Source organism: Bombina bombina, chromosome 5 (assembly GCF_027579735.1).
Source record: "Bombina bombina isolate aBomBom1 chromosome 5, aBomBom1.pri, whole genome shotgun sequence".
NCBI classification, from domain to species: Eukaryota; Metazoa; Chordata; class Amphibia; order Anura; family Bombinatoridae; genus Bombina; species Bombina bombina.
In genome coordinates this window covers 53,813,688-53,838,814 of record NC_069503.1, presented here as the reverse complement: position 1 = coordinate 53,838,814, position 25,127 = coordinate 53,813,688, and the positions used below count along the sequence as shown (strand labels likewise).

Genomic DNA, 25,127 nt, shown 5'->3' with positions numbered 1-25,127 from the left:
AGCTGCAGCAACAGCAGCATGGGGAGCACCAGGAACAGGGACAACAGCAGGAGGAGCAGGGAGGGCAGCAGCAGCAGCTGGAGCAGGGACAGCTACAGCACCATGACCAGGGACCTCAGCAGCAGGAATAACATCCAAACAGGGGCTTGTAGGGGTTCCAGCACCCCTTGTGCCCCACGACGCTGTCTCACTCTGAATGCAATATACTGCAAGGGAAACATGGTGGCTAATGAGGGTGTGCATTGGAAGGTGTTTTAAGGCTGCAGGTGAGAGGTTGTGCTGTTTGTGATTGGTTTGACACACTTGCAGGGGCAGGAATAATAAATGCTTTTAAGAGGTTAACTATTTGTGATCAAGCTGCTGCTATGTATATTGTTAAGCATGCATTTGTAAGGCCTTCAGAGAGTTACGTTGGTTTCTAAGTCAGTGCAAGGGTTCCTGCGGCTGAAATTTGTGGCGAGATGAGAATGGAGTAGATTTTCTGAAATCTGCGCGCGTAAGTCCTTACGCCGTATATTGGATACCAAACTGCGCGTGTTTGGTATGTCAGTCTATGGGCCAAAAAACGACGGGCGAAGGCAGAAATATACGCGCGTAACTTCGAAGTTACACCGTATATAGGATACCAAACCCGCGCAAATATTGGTGTCGCCGGCTTTTGCGGGCGACGATTTATATCGGATCAAGCCCCTGATGTAAAATCATTATAGCCACGGGTCAGTTTATTTTACTCTTCTTTAAAACTCGCTATGCTGCAGACTGAGTACTCAGACAGCTTTGCTATGTAGTTGTTGTCTCTGACACTGCCTGCACGAGTTGGTCCCTCTAAGTGTTATTTTCCCCCCGAGGCTGAATTCAGTTTGAGACATTTGTTTGTGGCCTCCCTCTCTAGCTCTGGTTTTTACCTCCTTTACAACCAGAGCTCTCAGTTTTGCAGCACACGAATGTGACAGGCACTGCAGTTGTTTCCCTTTCTTCAGAACAGTTTCAGACTCCACAGGAAAGTCATAGAAGTGTAACATCTCATAAAATGTGTGCAAAATCAGTGACTGAGTGTGTTGCTTTTATGTTTGTATTTTCACCTAAGGAACTGCTTCATTTATCCCCCCCCCAAAAAAAAAATCCTGCTATATTCTTTCACTTGTGCTGCATTAGAGGGTCACTGGGAGGTGCCATGTTATAATCATATACAAAGATTTACTAGGAATCAGAAATAAAATCATATTAGGCAGGAAGCTTCTGTTAGAGCAGTGGTTCTCAACCAAAGTGACCTCAAGGCCTGGTAAATTTTAGCTAGACATGTCCGGGGCCCAGTAGTTTATATATATATATATACACATATATATATATATATATATATATATATATATATATATATATATATATATAGTGAGCAGCAGGGGTGGGCTGATCAGCCAGGCAAATAGGGACAAGGGACCAGCATGTAGGGGGGCCCACAAATGGTATCTCCACGGATCTTGGTGCATTCCTTAAGCTGGAGTTTTCAGTTGCCCTATCAGTAACTAAGCAAATAAGTGTGGGTTTAGTGGGGGCCCTGGCAGCGGTCTGTCGCTGTGAGGGCCATGGAGTGTGGGGTCTGGCCCTGGAGGTTGGGTGCCCTATCTCTGGCCCTTAATGTTGGGGGTCCTGGCTCTGGAGGATGAGGGGCCTGTTGGGGGCAGGAAGGCTACCATGTTCATTTGCATACAATTTAATACTTTTTGGTCAGTGTGAGACAGTGTTCCTGGGGCCTTGATTGGTCTCAGTCTGCACCTGGATTGCAGTGGGGTAAGAGTGTGCAGTGGGGGCATGACAGGTCAGGGCCCACCAGCAGGGCTATCATGGCCCGGTACTGGGCCACGGCCCGGCTGTTGAGAAACCAGGTGTTAGAGGGTGCAATCCTTGGCAGGCTAATAACAATATTTGCATTCATCTCATTCCCATAATGCACCACTGTTGTATGTAGTAATTGTAGTTAGAGTAGAGCTGTCCTCCCAATTTGTAAATTGGCAGTATTTTTTTTCATCCCCTTTTTTTTAGGGGGGGGGGGGTTCAGAGGGGGAAGAGTCAGGGGGGACAGGGGGGTACCTCCCTGAAATGAGTTTTTGCAGGTTGGGTTGTCTGCTGTCCCTTTAAGCACAAGAGAGCTGCAAAATGTTTAGTTCTCAACATTATTGTCTATAGGTTGTTTGTTACATTAAAGTTGATTAAAAAAAAAAAAACTTTGAGTGGAGGTCACATGTTTCCTGTCTAGAGTGGAGCTCCGGTGTTTTGTTGTTCCCCTCCCCCCATTTACTTCCTGTGCAGCTTTTGCTGGGTGAGTGAGTCAGGCTGTGTGTATTTATATATTGTTATAAAAGTTGTTCTTTTATTATTCACCTGTTTGTGCCAGGCAATGTGATACTAAGTGCTGTTCAACTCTTTGTGCTAGTGAAGGGTTAATACACACTGTGCTGCTCTCTGTGCTAGTGAAGGGTTAATACACACTGTGCTGCTCTCTGTGCTAGTGAAGGGTTAATACACACTGTGCTGCTCTCTGTGCTAGTGAAGGGTTAATACACACTGTGCTGCTCTCTGTGCTAGTGAAGGGTTAATACACACTGTGATGCTCTTTGTGCTAGTGAAGGTTTAATACACACTGTGCTGCTCTCTGTGCTAGTGAAGGTTTAATACACACTGTGCTGCTCTCTGTGCTAGTGAAGGGTTAATACACACTGTGCAGCTCTCTGTGCTAGTGAAGGGTTAATACATACTGTGCAGCTCTCTGTGCTAGTGAAGGGTTAATACACACTGTGCTGCTCTCTGTGCTAGTGAAGGGTTAATACACACTGTGCTGCTCTCTGTGCTAGTGAAGGGTTAATACACACTGTGCTGCTCTGTGTGCTAGTGAAGGGTTAATACACACTGTGCTGCTCTCTGTTCTAGTGAAGGGGTTAATACACACTGTGCTGCTCTGTGTGCTAGTGAAGGGTTAATACACACTGTGCTGCTCTCTGTGCTAGTGAAGGGTTAATACACACTGTGCTGCTCTGTGTGCTAGTGAAGGGTTAATACACACTGTGCTGCTCTCTGTTCTAGTGAAGGGGTTAATACACACTGTGCTGCTCTCTGTGCTAGTGAAGGGGTTAATACACACTGTGCTGCTCTCTGTGCTAGTGAAGGTTTAATACACAATGTGCTGCTCTCTGTGCTAGTGAAGGGTTAATACACACTGTGCTGCTCTCTGTGCTAGTGAAGGGTTAATACACACTGTGCTGCTCTCTGTGCTAGAGAAGGGTTAATACACACTGTGCTGCTCTCTGTGCTAGTGAAGGGTTAATACACACTGTGCTGCTCTGTGCTAGTGAAGGGTTAATACACACTGTGCTGCTCTCTGTGCTAGTGAAGGGGTTAATGCAGACTGTGCAGCTCTCTGTGCTAGTGAAGGGTTAATACACACTGTGCTGCTCTCTGTGCTAGTGAAGGGTTAATACACACTGTGCTGCTCTGTGTGCTAGTGAAGGGTTAATACACACAGTGCAGCTCTCTGTGCTAGTGAAGGGTTAATACACACTGTGCTGCTCTCTGTGCTAGTGAAGGGTTAATACACACAGTGCAGCTCTCTGTGCTAGTGAAGGGTTAATACACACTGTGCTGCTCACTGTGCTAGTGAAGGGTTAATACACACTGTGCTGCTCTCTGTGCTAGTGAAGGGTTAATACACACTGTGCTGCTCTCTGTGCTAGTGAAGGGTTAATACACACTGTGCTGCTCTGTGTGCTAGTGAAGGGTTAATACACACTGTGCTGCTCTGTGTGCTAGTGAAGGGTTAATACACACTGTGCTGCTCTCTGTGCTAGTAAAGGGTTAATACACACTGTGCTGCTCTCTGTGCTAGTGAAGGGTTAATACACACTGTGCTGCTCTCTGTGCTAGTGAAGGGTTAATACACACTTCTGCTCTCTGTGCTAGTGAAGGGTTAATACACACTGTGCTGCTCTCTGTGCTAGTGAAGGGTTAATACACACTGCTGCTCTCTGTGCTAGTGAAGGGTTAATACACACTGTACTGCTCTCTGTGCTAGTGAAGGTTTAATACACACTGTGCTGCTCTGTGCTAGTGAAGGGTTAATACACACTGTGCTGCTCTCTGTGCTAGTGAAGGTTTAATACACACTGTGCTGCTCTCTGTGCTAGTGAAGGTTTAATACACACTGTGCTGCTCTCTGTGCTAGTGAAGGTTTAATACACACTGTGCTGCTCTCTGTGCTAGTGAAGGTTTAATACACACTGTGCTGCTCTCTGTGCTAGTGAAGGTTTAATACACACTGTGCTGCTCTCTGTGCTAGTGAAGGTTTAATACACACTGTGCTGCTCTCTGTGCTAGTGAAGGTTTAATACACACTGTGCAGCTCTCTGTGCTAGTGAAGGGTTGATACACACTGTGCAGCTCTCTGTGCTAGTGAAGGGTTAATACACACTGTACTGCTGCTCTCTGTGCTAGTGAAGGGTTAATACACACTGTGCTGCTCTCTGTGCTAGTGAAGGGTTAATACACACTGTGCTGCTCTCTGTGCTAGTGAAGAGGTTAATACACACTGTGCTGCTCTCTGTGCTAGTGAAGAGGTTAATACACACTGTGCTGCTCTCTGTGCTAGTGAAGGTTTAATACACACTGTGCTGCTCTCTGTGCTAGTGAAGGTTTAATACACACTGTGCTGCTCTCTGTGCTAGTGAAGGGTTAATACACACTGTGCTGCTCTCTGTGCTAGTGAAGAGGTTAATACACACTGTGCTGCTCTCTGTGCTAGTGAAGAGGTTAATACACACTGTGCTGCTCTCTGTGCTAGTGAAGGTTTAATACACACTGTGCTGCTCTCTGTGCTAGTGAAGGGTTAATACACACGGCTGCTCTGTGTGCTAGTGAAGGGTTAATACACACTGTGCTGCTCTCTGTGCTAGTGAAGGGTTAATACACACTGTGCTGCTCTCTGTGCTAGTGAAGGGTTAATACACACTGTGCAGCTCTCTGTGCTAGTGAAGGGGTTAATACATACTGTGCAGCTCACTGTGCTAGGGAAGGGTTAATACACACTGTGCAGCTCTCTGCTAGTGAAGGGTTAATACACACTTCTACTCTCTGTGCTAGTGAAGGGTTAATATACACTGTGCTGCTCTCTGTGACAGTGAAGGGTTAATACACACTGTGCTGCTTTCTGTGCCAGTGAGGGGTTAATACTCACTGTGTAGCTCTCTGTGCTAGTAAAGGGTTAATACACATTGTGCTGCTCTCTGTGTCAGTGAAGGGTTAATACACACTGTGCTGCTTTCTGTGCTAGTGAGGGGTTAATACTCACTGTGCTGCTCTCTGTGCTAGTAAAGGGTTAATACACATTGTGCTGCTCTCTGTGTCAGTGAAGGGTTAAAACACACTGTGCCCCCAAAGCGCACATTATCAGCTCTGCTTTATCTAGGGGTGCACAGTAGCTAGCGCAGAGGGGTGCACAGTAACTAGCACAGAGGGGCACACAGTAACTAATAACCCCACATAGTTTGCCTTATTTGTAGGAGCCTTGTTACCGAGTAGACAAAGGGTTGTTATGTTAGTTTGTTAGCAACACTTGTATTGTTTTACATGATCTTATCACCCCTGCTCAGACTAACTAGGGGCAGATGTGTAGCAGGGTTAGTTTTAAAGGGACATTAAACCTAATATATTTCTTTCATTATTCAGTGTTACACTAGATACAGAACTGCACAATGTCACTTATAGTATTATGTATGGGGACTGAGGCTGTGACAGAAATATCTCGGTGTAACATTACACTATAGTAACTAGGGGCAGATGTGTAGCAGGGTTAGTTTTAAAGGGACATTAAACCTAATATATTTCTTTCATTATTCAGTGTTACACTAGATACAGAACTGCACAATGTCACTTATAGTATTATGTATGGGGACTGAGGCTGTGACAGAAATATCTCGGTGTAACATTACACTATAGTGGTTGGGCTGTGTGTGGTCTGACATTGTGCAGTTCTGTATCTAGTACTAAAGACACCAGTACAGGCATTGCATTTTATTTTCTATTGATGTGCAAGGTGTTTGCATTTGGCGCTACCAGTGTGTGAATTCTGACGTTTGCATTAATTACTGGCAATATAATAAAGCTCCCCCCTGATTGGCTAAAATGCAAGTCTGTGAAAAGAACTGAGATAAGGGGGCAGTCTGCAGAGGCTTAGATACAAGGTAATCACAGAGGTAAAAAGTATATTAATACATACTCAGTGGGAAACTAACTATTTCATTAAGATGGTATTTTTTAGATATAATTATCAGAAATGAGTATTGTGATGTAATTTAAAGGGACAGTCTAGCCAAAATTAAACTTTCAAGATTCAGATAGGGCAGGCAATTTAAAAACAAAAATTCCAATTGACTTTTTAATCATCAAATTTGCTTTGTTCTTTTGGTATTCTTTGTTGAAAGCTAAACCTAGGTAGGCTCATATGCTAATTTGTAATCGCTTAAAAATCTGCCTCTTAATTTAGTGCAGATTTTAAAAGCTAGACAGCGCTAATTCATGTGAGCCATATAGATATCATTGTACTAACTCACATGGAGTTATTTATGAGTTAGCACTGATTGGCTAAAATACTAGTGGCAAAAGCACTGAGATAAGGGGACAGTCTGCAGAGGCTTAGATACAAGGTAATCACAGAGGTAAAAAAGTATATTAATATAATCGTGTTGGTTATGCAAAACTGGGGAATGGGTAATAAAGGGATATCTATCTTTTTAAAATATAAAAATTCTGGAGTAGACTGTCCCTTTAAGCATAGATTTAAGTGCTTTTTCTATATGGTTCCAACAGATCATACTTTGGCCGTGTTTTCATTGCGGTGGTAAAGTTTGGAAACTGCTGGTATCATAAAAATTCTCCATAGACTTTAATGGTGATAAGTGTTTTTATCACTTAGTTTTCACTTTATGACAATAACATTAGTTTGTATAAATGTATATAATGCACCATCATTTATATCAGGGAGATATAGAGGAATAAAATATCCACACTCGCATTTAAAAAAAATAAAATAAATAAAACTTGCTGATTTGGCCTATTGAATCCACTACCTGTACTCAAAATTTAATACTTAAAGGGCCACTAAACCCAAAATCTTTCTTTCATGATTCAGATAGAGAATAGAAATTTAAACAACATTTCAATTTACTTCCATTATTTATTTTGCTTCATTTTTTAAATATCCTTAGTTGAAGAAAAAGCAATGCACATGGTGAGCCAATCACACGATGCTTCTATGTGCAGCAACCAATCAGCAGCTAGTGAGCATATCTAGATATGCTTTTCATCAAAGAATATCAAGAGAATAAAACAAATTAGATAATATAAGTAAATTAGAAAGATGTTTAAAATTGCATTCTCTTTCTAAATCATAAAAGAAAAAATGTGGCTGGCATGTCCCTTTAAGTGTTGGATATTGAAAAGCTATGTAAACAAGGACCAACAGAAGACATTGCACTCCTAGAGGTTAGTAGGACTAATCTGTACTAAATGTTCATTATAAATTGTTCTCTAAAAATATTGGGCATTGGTTTACAGGCAGAGATAAGATACGGAATTATTTCTGTGTGTAGAATATGATACAGTAAATAGGCATGATCTCTCAAAAGTTCAGCCCATTTTAATGAGTTGTGTTTCAAAGAGATACAACACTAAACCTAAATGAACAGTTTCACATACATTTTATACTCTGCAGCTTCTATAACAAGTTACTGGAATCAGATTGAGGGGATACCAATTTAACAGAAGACTGTCCCTTCAATGAGAAGAAAAAAAACAAACAAATATAAAATACCTTTACCAAAAATCACCGATACGATACGTATAATATAATAATTTACTGTGTGAAATATAATGTACTTGACTGTTACAAACAATAAAATCACCTTAATAATATAAAATGTCCATACAATAGAGCTATAATTTGTGGCAACAACTATGCCTTCAAACCTGAAGTGTTTAATGATCTTGTTAAAAAGTTTATTTTATCTCCAATATGTGGTTAAAAACACTTTTTTATCCCACTGGTTTGTTGTTCCATACAATATGAATCAATCTTGATTGATTATTCCGTAGATGTTTTACACTGTTATTGAATGGAAGTTATATACTGCTGTTGACTGGAACTGTGATTTTAATGTTCCCTTATTTGTATGTGAATAGACCCCCTTACCGGATCACCAATGGCTGTTACCTCTTCTCTCTGGGTTATGGAAGGGTTGATTCAGCTGTCGCTGGTGCTGTGAGGCTAACTGCCTTGAGACTGGTACGTTTTCTGTATTCTCTTTCGGCGTCTTTGATTTCTCCCGGCAACTTCCTTCTACCCGGTCACGTGTCAAGCTGGTCCCACGTGACACTGGAGGGCCAATCGGGAAACCGGTGTTGGGTAAAGTTCCTCTCGCTGTTTGGGGTTACCAATAGTGTCTGTCAATCAGATCGATGTTCTTAGGAGTTCCTTTCGACAAAATAAGGAACAGAAACCTAATCATTCCCCCAAACCATTTAAGAAATCAAAGCCAGACCCCAAGTCTGCATGAAGGTGCGACCCTTATTCCAGCTCAGCTGGTAGGGGACAGATTAAAATTCTTCAAAAAAATTTGGGCAGATTCTGTCAAAAATCAATAGATTTAGAGTATTGTCTCTCAAGGGTACCGAATTTAATTCAGCGTAAGACCTCCTGTGAGAAGATTTTCCTCTCACACATCCCAGCAAATCCAGTAAAGGCTCAGGCTTTCCTGAAGTGTGTTTCAGACCTGGAGCTTTCAGGGGTAATCCTACCAGTTCCATTTCAGGAACAGGGTCTGGGGTTTTATTCATATTCTTTCAGGCCAGTTCTGGATCTGAAAATTTTGAATCGTTTTGTAAGAGTGCCAACTTTCAAAATGGTGACTATAAGGACTATTCTGCCTTTTGTTCAGCAAGGGCATTATATGTCCACAATAGACTTACAGGATGCATATCTTCATAATCCGATTCATCCAGATCATTATCAGTTTCTGAGATTCTCTTTTCTAGACAAGCATTACCAATTTGTTGCTCTTCCATTTGGCCTAGTGACAGCTCCAAGAATCTTTTCAAAAGTTCTCGGTGTCCTACTCTCTGTAATCAGAGAACGGGGTATTGCGGTGTTTCCTTATTTGGACGATATCTTGGTACTAGCTCAGTCTTTACATTCTGCAGAATCTCACACGAATCAATTAGTGTTGTTGTTTCTTCAAATACATGGTTGGAGGATCAATTTACCAAAAAGTTATTTGATTCCTCAGACAAGGGTCACCTTTTTAGGTTTCCAGATAGATTCAGTGTCGATGATTCTGTCTCTAACAGACAAGAAAAGATTAAAATTGGTTTCAGCTTGTCGGAAACCTTCAGTCTCAATCATTCCCTTCAGTAGCTATGTGCATGGAAGTTTTGTGTCTCATGACTGCAGCATCGGACGCAATCCCCTTTGTTCGTTTTCACATGAGATCTCTCCAGCTTTGTATGCTGAACCAATGGTGCAGTGATTATACAAAGATATCGCAATTAATATCCTTAAATCCCAATGTTCGACTATCTCTGACTTGGTGGTTAGATCACCATTGTATAGTTCTAGGGGCCTCTTTTGCTCATCCAACCTGGACTGTAATCACAACAGATGCAAGTCTTTCAGGTTGGGGAGCTGTCTGGGGATCTGACAGCACAAGGGGTTTGGAAATCTCAAGAGGTGAGATTACCAATCAATATTTTGGAACTCTGTGCGATTTTCAGGGCTCTTCAGGTTTGGCCTCTGTTGAAGAGAGAACCGTTCATTTGTTTTCAGACAGACAATATCACAACTGTGGCATATGTCAATTATCAGGGTGGGACTCACAGTCCCCAGGTTATGAAAGAAGTATCTCGGATACTTGCTTGGGCGGAATCCAGCTCCTGTCTAATTTCTGTGGTTCATATCCCAGGTATAGACAATTGGGAAGCGGATTATCTCAGCCGTCAGACCTTACATCCAGGGGAGTGGTCCCTCCATCCGGATGTGTTTTCTCAGATTGTTCAGATGTGGGGTCTTCCAGAATTAGATCTGATGGCTTCTCATCTAAACAAGAAACTTCCCAGGTACCTGTGCAGTTCCAAGGATCCTCAGGCAGAAGCATTAGATGTGTTGACAGTTCCATGGTGTTACCAACCTGCTTATATTTTCCCACCTCTAGTTCTTCCAAGAGTGATCTTCAAAATCATCATGGAACAATCGTTTGTGTTGCTGGTAGCTCCAGCATGGCCTCACAGGTTTTGGTATGTGGATCTTGTTTGAATGTCTAGTTGCCAACCTTGGCCACTTCCATTAAGGCTAGACTTTCTATCTCAAGGTCCATTTTTTTTAATTTTATTAAATTTGAAGGTATGGAAATTGAACGCCTAGTGCTTAGTCATAGAAGTTTCTCTGACCCTGTGATTAATATTATGTTACAGGCTCGTTAATCTGTTTCTAGGCCGAATTATTATCGAGTTTGGAAGACTTATATTTCATGGTGTTCTTCTCATAAATTCTTTTGGCATTCTTTTTAGAATTCCTAGAATGTTATAGTTTCTTCAGGATGGTTTGGATAAGGGTTTGTCTGCAAGTTCCTTGAAAGGACAAATCTCTGCTCTTTCTGTTTTATTTCACAGAAAGATTGCTAAGCTTCCTGATATTCACTGTTTTGTACAGGCTTTGGTCCGTATCAAGCCTGTCATTAAATCAAGCTCTCCTCCTTGGAGTCTTAATTTGCTTCTGAAGGCTTTACAGGCTCCTCCGTTTGAGCCTATGCATTCTTTGGACATTAAACTACTTTCTTGAAAAGTGTTGTTCCTTTTGGCCATCTCTTCTGCTAGAAGAGTTTCTGAATTATCTGCCCTTTCTTGTGAATCTCCTTTTCTGATTTTTCATGAGGATAAGGCGGTTTTGCAGACTTTATTTAAATTCTTACCTAAGGTTGTGAATTCTAACAACATTAATAGAGAAATTGTTGTCCCTTCTTTGTGGCCTAATCCTAAGAATTCTTTGGAGAGATCTTTACATTCTTAGGATGTGGTAAGAGCTTTCAAATATTATGTCAAAGCTACTAAAGATTTCAGGAAGACTTCTAGTCTATTTGTTATCTTTTCTGTTTCCAGAAAAGGTCAGAAGGCTTCTGCCATTTCCTTAGCATCATGGTTAAAGCTTTTGATTCTTCAAGCTTATTTGGAGTCGGGTCATTCTACTAGATCAGTCTCTACTTTGTGGACTTTTAAGAATGAAGCTTCAGTTGATCAGATTTGTAAAGCAGCAACTTGGTCTTTTTGCATACATTTTAATAAATTCTACCGTGTTGATGTATTTGCCTCTTCTGAAGCAGTTTTTGGTAGAAAAGTTCTTCAGGCAGCTGTTTCAATTTGATTCCTCTGCTTATGTTTAAGTTTTTTAATTTCATTATGAGAATAAAACTTTTATATTTTGAGTTGGGGATTTTTTTTTTTCCAGCAGAAAATGGCTGTTATTATTTTATCCCTCCCTCTCTAGTGACTCTTGTGATCTTGGGTACTGCTATCCCATACGTCATACGTCACTAGCTCATGGACATGAAAGAAAACATAATTTTTGTAAGAACTTACCTGATAAATTAATTTCTTTCATATTGGCAAGAGTCCATGAGGCCCACCCTTTTTTATGGTGGTTATGATTTTTTTGTATAAAGCACAATTATCTCCAAATTCCTTTGATACTTTTTACTCCTTTCTTTATTACCCCACTACTTGGCTATTTTTATACGCGTCTTTACTACATATATCTGAGTTGTGAATATTGTTGTGTTATTTTCCCTTGCTTTACCTGTTGCATTGGGTTTCTGTTCTAAAACACAAATTAATGGGGTTAAACGTTGTTTTGTATAACAAACTTCCTTCCTATACCTATACCAAGTATGAAGACTGGGGCATATAAATAGTACCTAGCCATAAGATCGTCCATATTGTGACTCGGCACTTTTTAACCACTTAACGACACAAGTCGTACAGGGTACATCGCACACAACCTGGTCTTTAAAGACCAGCGACGTACCCTGTACGACCTAGGTGTTTAAAGCGGCTGGAAGCGTTCCTGATCGCTTCCAGCCGCTTTCAGGGTATTGCCGTGATGCCTCTATATTGAGGCATCATGGCAATACCTTTTCTGGCACACCGATGCAGAGAGGGAGGAGGGTGGGTGGCCCATCGCTGGGAATCTTGTTCCGGAATCAGTCCTGGTGCGTGCGGGCACGTGCACGGGCTGCGTGCGCGCGCCCGTTCTAGCACATAAACGGTCCGGTTATGGTGGGAGCGGGAGGTGATCCGTGGTGGGAGCGGGTGATGGGGGTTTAATTTTTATTTATAAAAAGGATCTGGGAGAGGGGGGGTGGGGGGTATTGTGGTGGGTATTGAGGGGGGGCAGCTACACTACAGAAAAAAAAAATATAAAAAAAAAATGCACTAAAGTTTGAAAAGTGGGTACTGGCAGACAGCTGCCAGTACCCAAAATGGCACCAAATAGTGAGAGGGGGGAGATTAGAGAGCTGTGTGGGGGGGCTCAGGGAAGTTGGGTGCTATGGGGGGCTCCTACACAGCAGCATATGTAAATATGCTGGGGGAAAAATTAAAAAAATTAAAAGAGAGCTTTTATTTTAGTACTGGCAGACTTTCTGCCAGTACTTAAGATGGCGGGGACAATTTTGGGGGAGGGAAGAGAACTATTTGGGAGGGATCAGGGGGTGGGATGTGTCAGGTGGGAGGCTGATCTCTACACTAAAGCTAAAATTAACCCTGCAAGCTCCTTACAAGCTACCTAATTAACCCCTTCACTGCTAGACAAAATACACGTGTGATACGCAGCAGCATTTTACCGCCTTGTAATTACCAAAAAGAAACTCCAAAGCCATATATGTCTGCTATTTCTGAACAAAGGGGATCCCAGAGAAGCATTTACAACCATGTGTGCCATAATTGCACAAGCTGTTAGTAAATAATTTCAGTGAGAAACCTAAAATTGTGAAAAATTTTACAATTTTTTTAATTTGATGGCATTTGGCGGTGAAATGGTGGCATGAAATATACCAAGATGGGCCTTGATCAATACTTGAGGTTGTCTACTACACTACACTAAAATTAACCCTAGAAGTTCCCTACATGCTCCCTAATTAACCCCTTCACTGCTGGGCATAATACACGTGTGGTGCGCAGTGGTATTTAGCGGCCTTCTAATTACCAAAAAGCAACGCCAAAGCCATATATGTCTGTTATTTCTGAACAAAGGGGATCCCAGAGAAGCATTTACAACCATATAATTGCACAAGTTGTTTGTAAATAATTTCAGTGACAAACCTAAAGTTTGTGAAAAAATTTGTGAAAAAGTGAACAATTTTTTTTATTTGATCGCATTTGGCGGTGAAATGGTGGCTTGAAATATACCAAAATGGACCTAGATCAATACTTTGGGATGTCTTCTAAAAAAAAATATATACACGTCAAGGGATATTCAAGAATTCCTGAAAGATATCAGTGTTCCAATATAACTAGCGCTAATTTTGAAAAAAAGTGGTTTGGAAAAAGCAAAGATCATGTAAACATTGGGTATTTCTAAACTCAGGACAAAATTTAGAAACTATTTACCATGGGTGTTTTTTGGTGGTTGTAGATGTGTAACAGATTTTGGGGGCCAAAGTTAGAAAAAGTGTGTTTTTTTTTGCATTTTTTCCTCATATTTTATAATTTTTTTTATAGTAAATTATAAGATATGATGAAAATAATGGTATCTTTAGAAAGTCCATTTAGTGGCGAGAAAAACGGTATATAATATGTGTGGGTACAGTAAATGAGTAAGAGGAAAATTACAGCTAAACACAAACAACGCAGAAATGTTAAAATAGCCCTGGTCCTTAAGGGAAAGAAGAAAAACATTTTAGTGCCTATCTCTCCCACACCCCATTGCAATGTGATTTAAGACAACTCAGTATTGACCAAGAGAAGTTAAAGGACTGGGGGTGGAGCACATGACAGATACAAAATGTCTGACAATGAGAATTAGTAGGAAGTACAATACCAATACTGCAGTATGCAATTTAACTTATATTTAAACAACTGATATTTAACATTTCTTTCAGGAGAAAATATTGTTTCATATAAATGATAGAAAACAAAGATTATAATATATTTGTAAAGTTGTGATATGGCCCCACTTAAATAGATTTTCTACCATTATGTTGTATAGATCTGGGAAGATTCATATTTAAAGGGACAGCCTAGTCAAAATTAAACTTTCATGTTTCAGATAGTGCATGCAATTTTAATCAACTTTCCAATTGACTTTTATCATTATATTTGCTTTGTTCCCTTGGTGGTATTTTTGAAAATCTAAACCTAGGTAGGCTTAAACTGATTTTTAAACCATTGAAAACCGCCTCTTAGCTCAGAGCATTTTGAAAGTTTTTCACAGTTAGACAGTACTAGTTCATATGTGTCATATAGATATCATTGTGCTCACTCCCGTGGAGTTATTTAGGAGTCTGATTCGCTAAACTACATGTCTGTCAAAAGCACTGAGATAAGGGGCAGTCTGCAGAGGCTTAGATACAAGGTAATCACAGAGGTTAGCGCTGCGGAATCTGTTGGCGCTCTACAAATAACCGATAATAATAATAATAATAGAGGTAAAACATATATTAATATAACTGTGCTGGTTGTGCAAAACTGGGGAATGGGTAATAAAGGGATTATCTATCTTTTTAAACAATAAAAATTCTGGTGTAGACTGTCCCTTTAAGAGGCAATTATAACCTCCACAGAGCTAACTGTACTAAATGCTTGTGCTGAATCAATAGCACATATGTAATAACCAGCTGATCTGTATCACATGAATTGTTATGCGTGCCTTTATAATTAAATATGTACAGTTAATCAGAACCATTATTTATTATAATCTCTTTAAAACATTTAATATAATTTTTACAGACACAGCCAGAGCACTGAGAGATATCAGGTATTGATGTAACTGGAGTGAATAAGGGAACCTTCTTCCTGAGCACAGACATTGGAGCCTGTTATCAGCATGAACTCACAGGTGTTAGGTGAGTAAAATAGATCTTATGCTAACTTTAATTACTGGGAAAATAGAATAGATCACTCATTAAAGGGACAGTAAAGTCACAAAAAATCTTTCATGATTTAAATAGGGTATGTAATGTTAAACAACTTTCCAATTTACTTTTATTACCAATTTTGCTTTGTTCTCTTGGTATTCTTAGTTGGAAGCTAAATCTAGGAGGTTCTTGTGCTAATTTCTTAGACCTTGAAGACTTCCTCTAATCGGAAAGCATTTTGACAGTTTTTCACCACTAGAGGGCATTAGTTCATGTGTTTCATATAGATAACATTGAGCTCCGGCACGTGAAGCTCCTAAGAGCAAGCACTGATTGGCTAAAAATGCATGTCTGTCAAAAGAACTGAAATAAGGGGGCAGTTTGCAGAGGCTTAGATACAAGGTAATCACAGAGGTAAAAAGTATATTATTATAACTGTTGGTTATGCAAAATTGGGGAATGGGTAATAAAGGGATTATCTACCTTTTTAAACAACAACAATTCTGGTGTTTACTGTCCCTTTAAACAAATATAAACTATTATATTTATATCTGCATCTTTAAGAACATTTGTATCAGTGACGTTATAAAGAAGGAGCAACCCCCATTGGGCTGAGAGGAGGGTAAAAAATACTACTCCCCCCTCTGTCCTTTTAGACAGCTCATGTCCAACAACTGCCTAACCTCACCCCCTGACCTAGTTCATTACTCAGAACACTGGCAACTCCACCTTCCCCTGCCTTGACCTCGCTCATGGAACACCCACAACTCCCCCAGTGTTCCACATCCCAGAACCACCACTGATTTGTGTGCTTAATTTTACAGTGAGTATTATTAAACTGATAAAGTTTTTGGCTTTTTATATAAAAAGAAAAACCACAGCCAAAAGCTACAGATTATCATAAGGTCACTGCTTTTTACCCTCTCAAAACATCTCACACTGATTATTAGTAATTATGTTCTCACCCAACTGGATGAGCATATGCCGGGCAGGGCTGTATGTGCAGTTGCTTGTGCAATGTTAAATGAGGATGGTAGATGCCACCTCTCTTGCCCAGAATACAGATGTACTTGTTCCCTGGCTGAGAACATTATCCACATGCACCTTGTTTAATAAGGCCCCATAACTTGTTTTCATCATTAATCAGTAATTTAGTTTACTATGATGTAGTAATGTTTACATTCTCTGTCATGCTTTTTAATTTGTGATTTACAGGTAAATAAATTTAAAAATACCAAACGGGAGACATTTGATTATAAAAAAATTGTTTATTTCATGTAATTGGCAAGAGTCCATGAGCTAGTGACGTATGGGATATACAATCCTACCAGGAGGGGCAAAGTTTCCCAAACCTCAAAATGCCTATAAATACACCCTCACCACACCCACAATTCAGTTTTACAAACTTTGCCTCCTATGGAGGTGGTGAAATAAGTTTGTGCTTAGATTCTACGTTGATATGCGCTTCTCAATATTTTGAAGCCCGATTCCTCTCAGAGTACAGTGAATGTCAGAGGGATGTAAAGGGAGTATCACCTATTGAATGCAATGGTTTTCCTCACGGGAGATCTATTTCATAGGTTCTCTGTTATCGGTCGCAGGGATTCATCTCCTACTTACCTTATTCAGATCGACGATATACTCTTATATTCCATTACCTCTACTGATAACTGTTTCAGTACTGGTTTGTCTATCTGCTATATGTGGATGGGTGTCTTTTCGGTAAGTATGTATTCATTACTTAAGACACTCTCAGCTATGGTTTGGACCTTTATGTATTAATATAAAGTTCTAAATATATGTATTGTACTTATATTTGCCATGAGTCATGTTTATGTATATTTCCTTTTGCAGACTGTCAGTTTCATATTTGGGAAAAGCATTTTCTAGGAAAAAAAAAGTCTTACCTGGGGTATAGTCTTTTTTCAAATTGACTGTTTTTCATTAAATTTCGAGGGCAAGATTAGGCTCGCGAGCAAATTGCCAAAGTATATTGTGTCATTCTTGGCGCCAGATTTTTTAGCGCAAAGTTACGTTCGATGACGCAAGATTTGTCATTTCTGGCATCTTAGTACACGCCGAGTTCCTTTCACAAGGTTTCGTCTTCAATAACGCGAGTGTGTCACTTCCGGATGTTGTTAGCGCCAAAAAAAATTCTGTTTGTGTTGTGCGTCATACTTGGTGCCAGATATTTTCCTTATTTTAAACCCATTCCTTTATGCCTCTTGCCTTTTTCTCTATCTGAGGGCTATGCTGCATTTTTCCCATTCCTGAAACTGCCATACAAGGAAATTGATAATTTTGCTTTATATGTTGTTTTTTCTCTTACATTTGAAAGATGTCTCAATCTGATCCTGTCTCAGAAATCACTGTTGGAACCCTGCTGACTGATAACAGTTCTACCAAATCTAAGTGCATTTGTTGTAAACTTGTGGAGATTATATCTCCAGCTGTGGTTTGTAATAGTTATCATGATATGCTTTTACATGCAGAGAATGTGTCCATCAGTAATAGTACATTGCCTGTTGTTCCTTCAACATCTAATGTACAAGATATACCTGTGAATTTAAAAGATTTTATTGCTGATTCAATTCAGAAGGCTTTGTCTGCCATCCCGCCTTCTAATAAACGTAAAAGGTCTTTTAAAACTTCTCATAAAGTTGATGAAATTTCAAATGACTGACAAAATAATTAATTATCCTCCTCTGATGAAGATCTATCTGATTCAGAAGATCCTTCCTCAGATGTTGACACTGACAAATTGACTTATTTATTTAAAATGGAGTATATTCGTTCTTTGTTAAGTGTTGATTACATTGGATATTGAGGAAACTAGTCCTCTTGATGTTAAAACTAGTAAACGTTTAAATTCTGTTTATAAACCTCCTGTGGTTACTCCAGAGGTTTTTCCAGTTCCTGATGCTATTTCTGATAGGATTTCTAAGGAATGGAATAGGCTGGTACTTCTTTTATTCCTTCTTCAAGGTTTAAAAAAATTGTATCCTTTGCCAGCAGTTAGATTGGAGTTTTGGGAAAAGATCCCCAAAGTTGATGGGGCTATTTCTACTCTTGTTAAATGTACTACTATGCCTATGGAAGATAGTACTTCCTTTAAAGATCCTTTAGATAGGAAACTTGAATATTATCTAAGGAAAGCCTATTTATAATCTGGTCATGTTCTCAGGCCTGCAAATTTTTTGGCTGATGTTGCAGCTGCATCAACGTTTTGGTTGGAAAGTTTAGCACAACAGGAAATAGATCCTGATTTGTCTAGCATTGTTTGCTTGCTTCAACATGCTAATCATTTTATTTGTGATGCCATTTTTGATATCATCAAAATTGATGTTAAATCTATGTCTTTAGCTATTTTAGCTAGAAGAGCTTTGTGGCTTAAATCTTGTAATGCTGACATGGTATCCAAGTCTAGATTACTATCTCTTTCTTTCCAAGGTAATAAGTTATTTGGTTCTCAAGTGGATTCAATTATTTCAATTGTCACTGAGGAGAAGGGAGTTTTTTTGCCTAAGGGTAAATCTAAAGCTTATAACCGTTTTCATTGCTTTTGACAAAATAAGGAACAGAAACTTAATCCTTCCCTCAGAGATTCTGGTTTCAACTGGAAACCTTCTTCAAGTTGGAATAAATCCAAGCCATTTAAGAAACCAAAGCCAGCTCCCAAGTCTGAAGATATTTTCTTTCCAAAATCAATGGATTCAGAGTATTGTCTCTCAGGGGTATCGAATAGGATTCAGAGTAAGACCTCATGTGAGAAGATATTTTCTCTCACGCATCCCAGCAAATCCAGTAAAAGCTCAGGCTTTCCTGAAGTATGTTTCAGACCCTTGAGCTTTCAGGGGTAATCATACCAGTTCCGTTTCAGGCATAGGGTCTGGGGTTTTATTCAAATCTATTCATTGTTCCAAAGAAAGAAAATTCATTCAGGCCAGTTCTGGATCTGAAATTTTGAATCGTTGTGTAAGAGTGCCAACTTTCAAAATGATGACTATAAGGACTATTCTGCTTTTTGTTCAGCAAGGGCATTATATGTCCACAATAGACTTACAGGATGTGTATCTTCATATTCCGATTCATCCAGATCATTATCAGTTTCTGAAATTCTCTTTTCTAGACAAGCATTACCAATTTGTCGCTCTTCCTTTTGGCCTAGCAACAGCTCCAAGAATCTTTTCAAAGGTTCTCGGTGCCCTACTCTCTGTAATCCGAGAACGGAGTATTGCAGTGTTTCCTTATTTGGACGATATCTTGGTACTAGCTCAGTCTTTACATTCTGCAGAATCTCACACAAATCAACTAGTGTTGTCTCTTTGAAGACATGGTTGGAGGATCAATTTACCAAAAATTTCTCAGACAAGGGTCACCTTTTTAGGTTTCCAGATAGATTCAGTGTCCATGACTCTCTCTCTCTAACAGACAAAAGAAGATTAAAATTGGGTTCAGCTTGTCGGAACCTTCAGTCTCTATCATTCCCTTCAGTAGCTATGTGTATGGAAGTTTTAGGTCTCATGACTGCAGCATTGCACGCAATCCCCTTTGCTCGTTTTCACATGAGACCTCTCCAGCTTTGTTTGCTGAACCAATGGTGCAGGGATTATACAAAGATATCGCAATTAATATCCTTACATCCCAATGTTCGACTATCTCTGACTTGGTGGTTAAGATCACCATCGTATAGTTCTAGGGGCCTCTTTTGTTCATCCAACCTGGACTATAATCACAACAGATGTAAGTCTTTCAGGTTGGGGAGCTGTCTGGGGATCTCTGACAGTACAAGGGGTTTGGAAATCTCAAGAGGCGAGATTACCAATCAATATTTTGGAACTCTGTGCGATTTTCAGGGCTCTTCAGGTTTGGCCTCTATTGAAGAGAGAACCGTTCATTTGTTTTCAGACAGACAATATCACAACTGTGGCATATGTCAATCATCAGGGTGGGACTCACAGTCCCCAAGCTATATAAGAAGTATCTTGGATACTTGCTTGGTCAGAATCCAGCTCCTGTCAAATTTCTGCAGTTCATACCCCAGGTATAGACAATTGGGAAGCGGATTACCTCAGCCGTCAGTCTTTACATCCGGGGAGTGGTCTCCATCCAGATGTGTTTTCTCAGATTGTTCAGATGTGGGGTCTTCCAGAAATAGATCTGATGGCTTCTCATCTAAACAAGAAACTTCCCAGGTACCTGTCCAGGTCCAGGGATCCTCAGACGGAAGCAGTGGATGCGTTGTCAATTCCTTGGTGTTACCAACCTGCTTTATATTTTCCTGCCTCTAGTTCTTCTTCCAAGAGAGATCTCCAAAATCATCATGGAACAATTGTTTGTGTTGATGGTAGCTCCAGCATGGCCTCACAGGTTTTGGTATGCGGATCTTGTTCGGGTGTCCAGTTGCCAACCTTGGCCACTTCCATTAAGGCCAGACCTTCTGTCTCAAGGTCCATTTTTCCATCAGGATCCCAAATCATTAAATTTGAAGGTATGGAAATTGAACGCCTAGTTGTTAGTCATAGAGGTTTCTCTGACTCAGTGATTAATACTATGTTACAGGCTCGTAAATCTGTTTCTAGGAAGATTTATTACTGAGTTTGGAAGACTTATATTTCATGGTGTTCTTCTCATAAATTCTCTTGGCATTCTTTTAGAATTCCTAGAATTTTACAGTTTCTTCAGGATGTTTTGGATAAGGGTTTGTCTGCAAGTTCCTTGAAGGGACAAATCTCTTTCTGTTTTATTTCACAGAAAGATTGCTAAGCTTCCTGATATTCACTTTTCTGTTCAGGATTTGATCCGTATCAAGCCTGTCATTAAATCAATCTCTCCTCCTTGGAGTCTTAATTTGGTTTTGAAAGCTTTACAGGCTCCTCCGTTTGAGCCTGTGCATTCTTTGGACATTAAACTACTTTCTTGGAAAGTGTTGTTTCTTTTGGCCATCTCTTCTGCTAGAAGAGTTTCTGAATTATCTGCTCTTTCTTGTGAATCTCCTTTTCTGATTTGTCATCAGGATCAGGCGGTTTTGCAGACTTCATTTAAATTGTTGCCTAAGGTTGTGAATTCTAACAACATTAATAGAGAAATTATTTTCCCTTCTTTGTGTCCTAATCCTAAGAATTCTTTGGAGAGATCCTTACATTCTTTGGATGTGGTAAGAGCTTTGAAATATTATGTTGAAGCTACTAAAGATTTAAGGAAGACTTCTAGTCTATTTGTTATCTTTTTCTGATTCTAGGAAAGGTCAGAAGGCTTCTGCCATTTCCTTGGCATCTTGATTAAAGCTTTTGATTTATCAAGCTTATTTGGAGTCGGGTCAAGCCCCGCCTCAGAGAATTTACAACTCATTCTGCTAGATCAGTCTCTACTTCGTGGGCTTTTAAGAATGAAGCTTCAGTTGATCAGATTTGCAAGCAGCAACTTGGTCTTCTTTGCATACATTTACTAAATTCTATCGTTTTGTTGTATTTGCTTCTTCGGATGCAGTTTTTGGTAGAATAGTTCTTCAGGCAGCTGTTTCAGTTTGATTCTTCTGCTTATGTTTTAAGTTTTTCTTTCATTTATGAGAAAAAACTTATTTTTTGGTTGCGGATTTAATTTTTTCAGCGGAGAATGGCTGTTTTTATTTTATCCCTCCCTCTCTAGTGACTCTTGTGTGGAGTTTCACATCTTGGGTATTGCTATCCCATACGTCACTAGCTCATTGGCTCTTGCCAATTACATGAAAGAAAACATAATTTTTGTAAGAACTTACCTGATAAATTCATTTCTTTCATATTGGCAAGAGTCCATGAGGCCCAACCTTTTTATGGTGGTTATTATTTTTTTGTATAAAGCACAATTATTTCCAAATTCCTTTGTTGATGCTTTTAACTCATTTCTTTATAACCCTACTACTTGGCTATTCATTAAACTGAATTGTGGGTGTGGTGAGAGGTGTATTTATAGGCATTTTGATGTTTTGGAAACTCTGCCCCTCCTGGTAGGATTATATATCCCATACGTCACTAGCTCATGGACTCTTGCCAATATGAAATAAATTAATTTATCAGGTAAGTTCTTACATAAATTATGTTTTTTTATTGAGATGGATTATATTATAAATGAATAAACATTCTTATTTTTCTTTATTCCATTTCTTTTTATTTAGAGAAACACTTGAATTGTTCATATCCATCCTTCACTACAGGAAGCATCAGAATGATACCGCAAACTCCAGTAGTTTTAGGCACTAATGACTATTCACAAACATTGGGGATATCACAGCAGATATTTAGAGAGGATGGTGACTTGGCAGGAACTGGGAAGCAATTATTAAGTACAGAGAGTAATTTAGTCATGAAACAAGAGGACAACATTTCTGCCTTATCTAGTGAAGTTATTATCCCAGAGGATAAACCAAACATATTTACTGAGTACTCAAAACATATTAAAGAAGGGAAAAGTCTACAGTCTAGCCAAATGATTCATACAAAGGAGAAACCTTTCAAATGTAAAGAGTGTGAGAAAAGCTTTAGATGGAAGTCTCCTGTACTAGAACACTACAAAATTCACACAGATGAGAAACCACACACATGTACTGAGTGCGGCAAAAGTTTTACACAAATTAATCATCTGAAAACTCAAACAAAGATTCACACAGGAGAAAATCCTTTAACATGTACAGAGTGTGGGAAAAGTTTTACACGAATGGGTAGTCTGAAATATCATGAATGGAGTCACACAGGGGAAAAGCCTTTCACATGTACAGAGTGTGGAAAAAGTTTTACACAAAAGAGTCATCTGAAAGCTCATGAAAGGATTCACACAGGGGAAAAGCCTTTCACATGTCCAGAGTGTGGAAAATGTTTTACAGAAATGAGTAGTCTGAAAACTCATGAAATGATTCATACAGGAGAAAAGCCTTTCACATGTACAGAGTGTGAAAAAAGTTTTACAAAAAAGAGTGATCTAAAAAAGCATGAAAGGAGTCACACAGGGGAAAAGCCTTTCACATGTACAGAGTGTGAAAAAAGCTTTACACGAATGGATCGTCTGAAAACTCATGAAATGATTCACACAGGGGAAAAGCCTTTCACATGTACAGAGTGTGGAAAAAGTTTTGCACGAATGGATCATCTGAAAACTCATATAAAGATTCACACAGGGGAAAACCCTTTCACATGTACAGAGTGTGGGAAATGTTTTATAAAAAAGAGTCATCTGAAAAGTCATGAAAGGATTCACACAGGGGAAAAGCCTTTCACATGTACAGAGTGTGGAACATGTTTTACAGAAATGAGTAGTCTGAAAACACATGAAAGAATTCACACAGGGGAAAAGCCTTTCACATGTACAGAGTGTGGAAAATGTTTTACAGAAATGAGTAGTCTGAAAACTCATGAAAGGATTCACACAGGGGAAAAGCCTTTCACATGTGCAGAGTGTGGAAAAAGTTTTACACGAATGTATAATCTGAAAACTCATGAAAGGATTCACAGGGGAAGAAACCTTTTACATGTTTAGAAAGTGGAAAAAGTTTTTATTGAAATTGGGTATCACAAAACACCAAATATTTACACACAAATAAATACACTTTATATATACAGTGTACAAACCTCTTTACAATTATCCTAAAGATGACAAACTCTCTAAATAGAAACGTCAAAAAGGATACTATTGTAAATAATACTTTCTAAATCACGGTTATAAAATCCCCAGATTGGAAGTGCTCTCCGGCTGTCCTTTGTTCCTCTATATATGTGTACCCCAGTTTCTCTCATATTAATATGATAGAATCCAAACACCACACAGGAATATACAGATCTGTCCTCATACTAACCAGTTTACACAACCATTCACCCCCAAAGCACCCCCAGTGTTGTTTATTAATATGCCAGTGTTAGGAGTTGTACGTTTGTTTTACATAGGGGAGAAAACAAATTACATTTACAGAATAAAGGAGTATTTTATGAATAGAGTGTTAGAAAATTATATAAACAAGAACATCAGTCTCAAATGATTGACATCTGGGAGATATATTTAACGTGCACATCATGTGGATAAACATTTCCTTATAGCAATAGATGCTTAGCATTGTACTTGTTATATACCAGAGGAATTATTGAGAGGAAACTGATTTTATTTAATGAGACACAATATCAGTACCCGGTGCATACGTGATCATAATCAGTTTAATTTAAATGGCTACTATAACCTACATGTATACTGGGTATGTAATATGTATGTCATGTTCTGTAGCTTGATATTATGTCAGGTGTTTTCATGTTAGTTAGAAGCCACAAGAACTGATAATAGCACATACTGTATATATAAAGGGAACATTATATGTCTGATAAATCCCTTTGTATCAAGAGCACAAGTGTTGGGTATATTTATACCATTGTGTGCATATATCTTGTAATGCTGTTTTTTACTATATAATGATATGTAATGGTTTTTTTTTCATGCAAATAAAAAGTGATTGTAATCCAGACCAGTACTTTGAGGTTTTTGTATAATTAAAAACACATCACAGAATAATTGGGAAAACATAATCAAAGTGTCAGTTTTTTTCCCTGCTTTGTTTGCCATTTGCTGCTGGTAGCCATTTCTTTCATGTAATTGGCAAGAGTCCATGAGCTAGTGACGTATGGGATATACAATCCTGCCAGGAGGGGAAAAGTTTCCCAAACCTCAAAATGCCTATAAATACACCCCCCACCACACCCACAATTCAGTTTTTACAAACTTTGCCTCCTATGGAGGTGGTGAAGTAAGTTTGTGCTAGATTTCTACGTTGATATGCGCTTCTCAGCTTTTTTTGAAGCCCGGTTTCTCTCAGAGTGCAGTGAATGACAGGGGGATGTGAAGGGAGTATTACCTATTGAATAGGAAAGGGAGAAAGAGCAATCAAGCCAACCAGAAAAGGAGAAGGAAAGAACAAGACACACAAGATTTATCCCACACGGTCTCAGAATGTGC

General features: G+C 39.3%; 1 protein-coding gene across 1 annotated transcript; it reads left to right on the top strand.

The window, feature by feature from the left end:
- The first annotated feature begins 2,283 nt into the window (after positions 1–2,283).
- On the top strand, positions 2,284–24,637 carry LOC128659830 (gastrula zinc finger protein XlCGF26.1-like). Its single transcript, XM_053713403.1, has 3 exons — positions 2,284–2,317; positions 15,034–15,149; positions 22,315–24,637. The coding sequence occupies exons 2-3, from the start codon at positions 15,131–15,133 to the stop codon at positions 23,667–23,669; spliced, it is 1,374 nt and encodes a 457-aa protein (XP_053569378.1). The 5' UTR covers positions 2,284–2,317; positions 15,034–15,130; the 3' UTR covers positions 23,670–24,637.
- Positions 24,638–25,127: the final 490 nt, after the last annotated feature.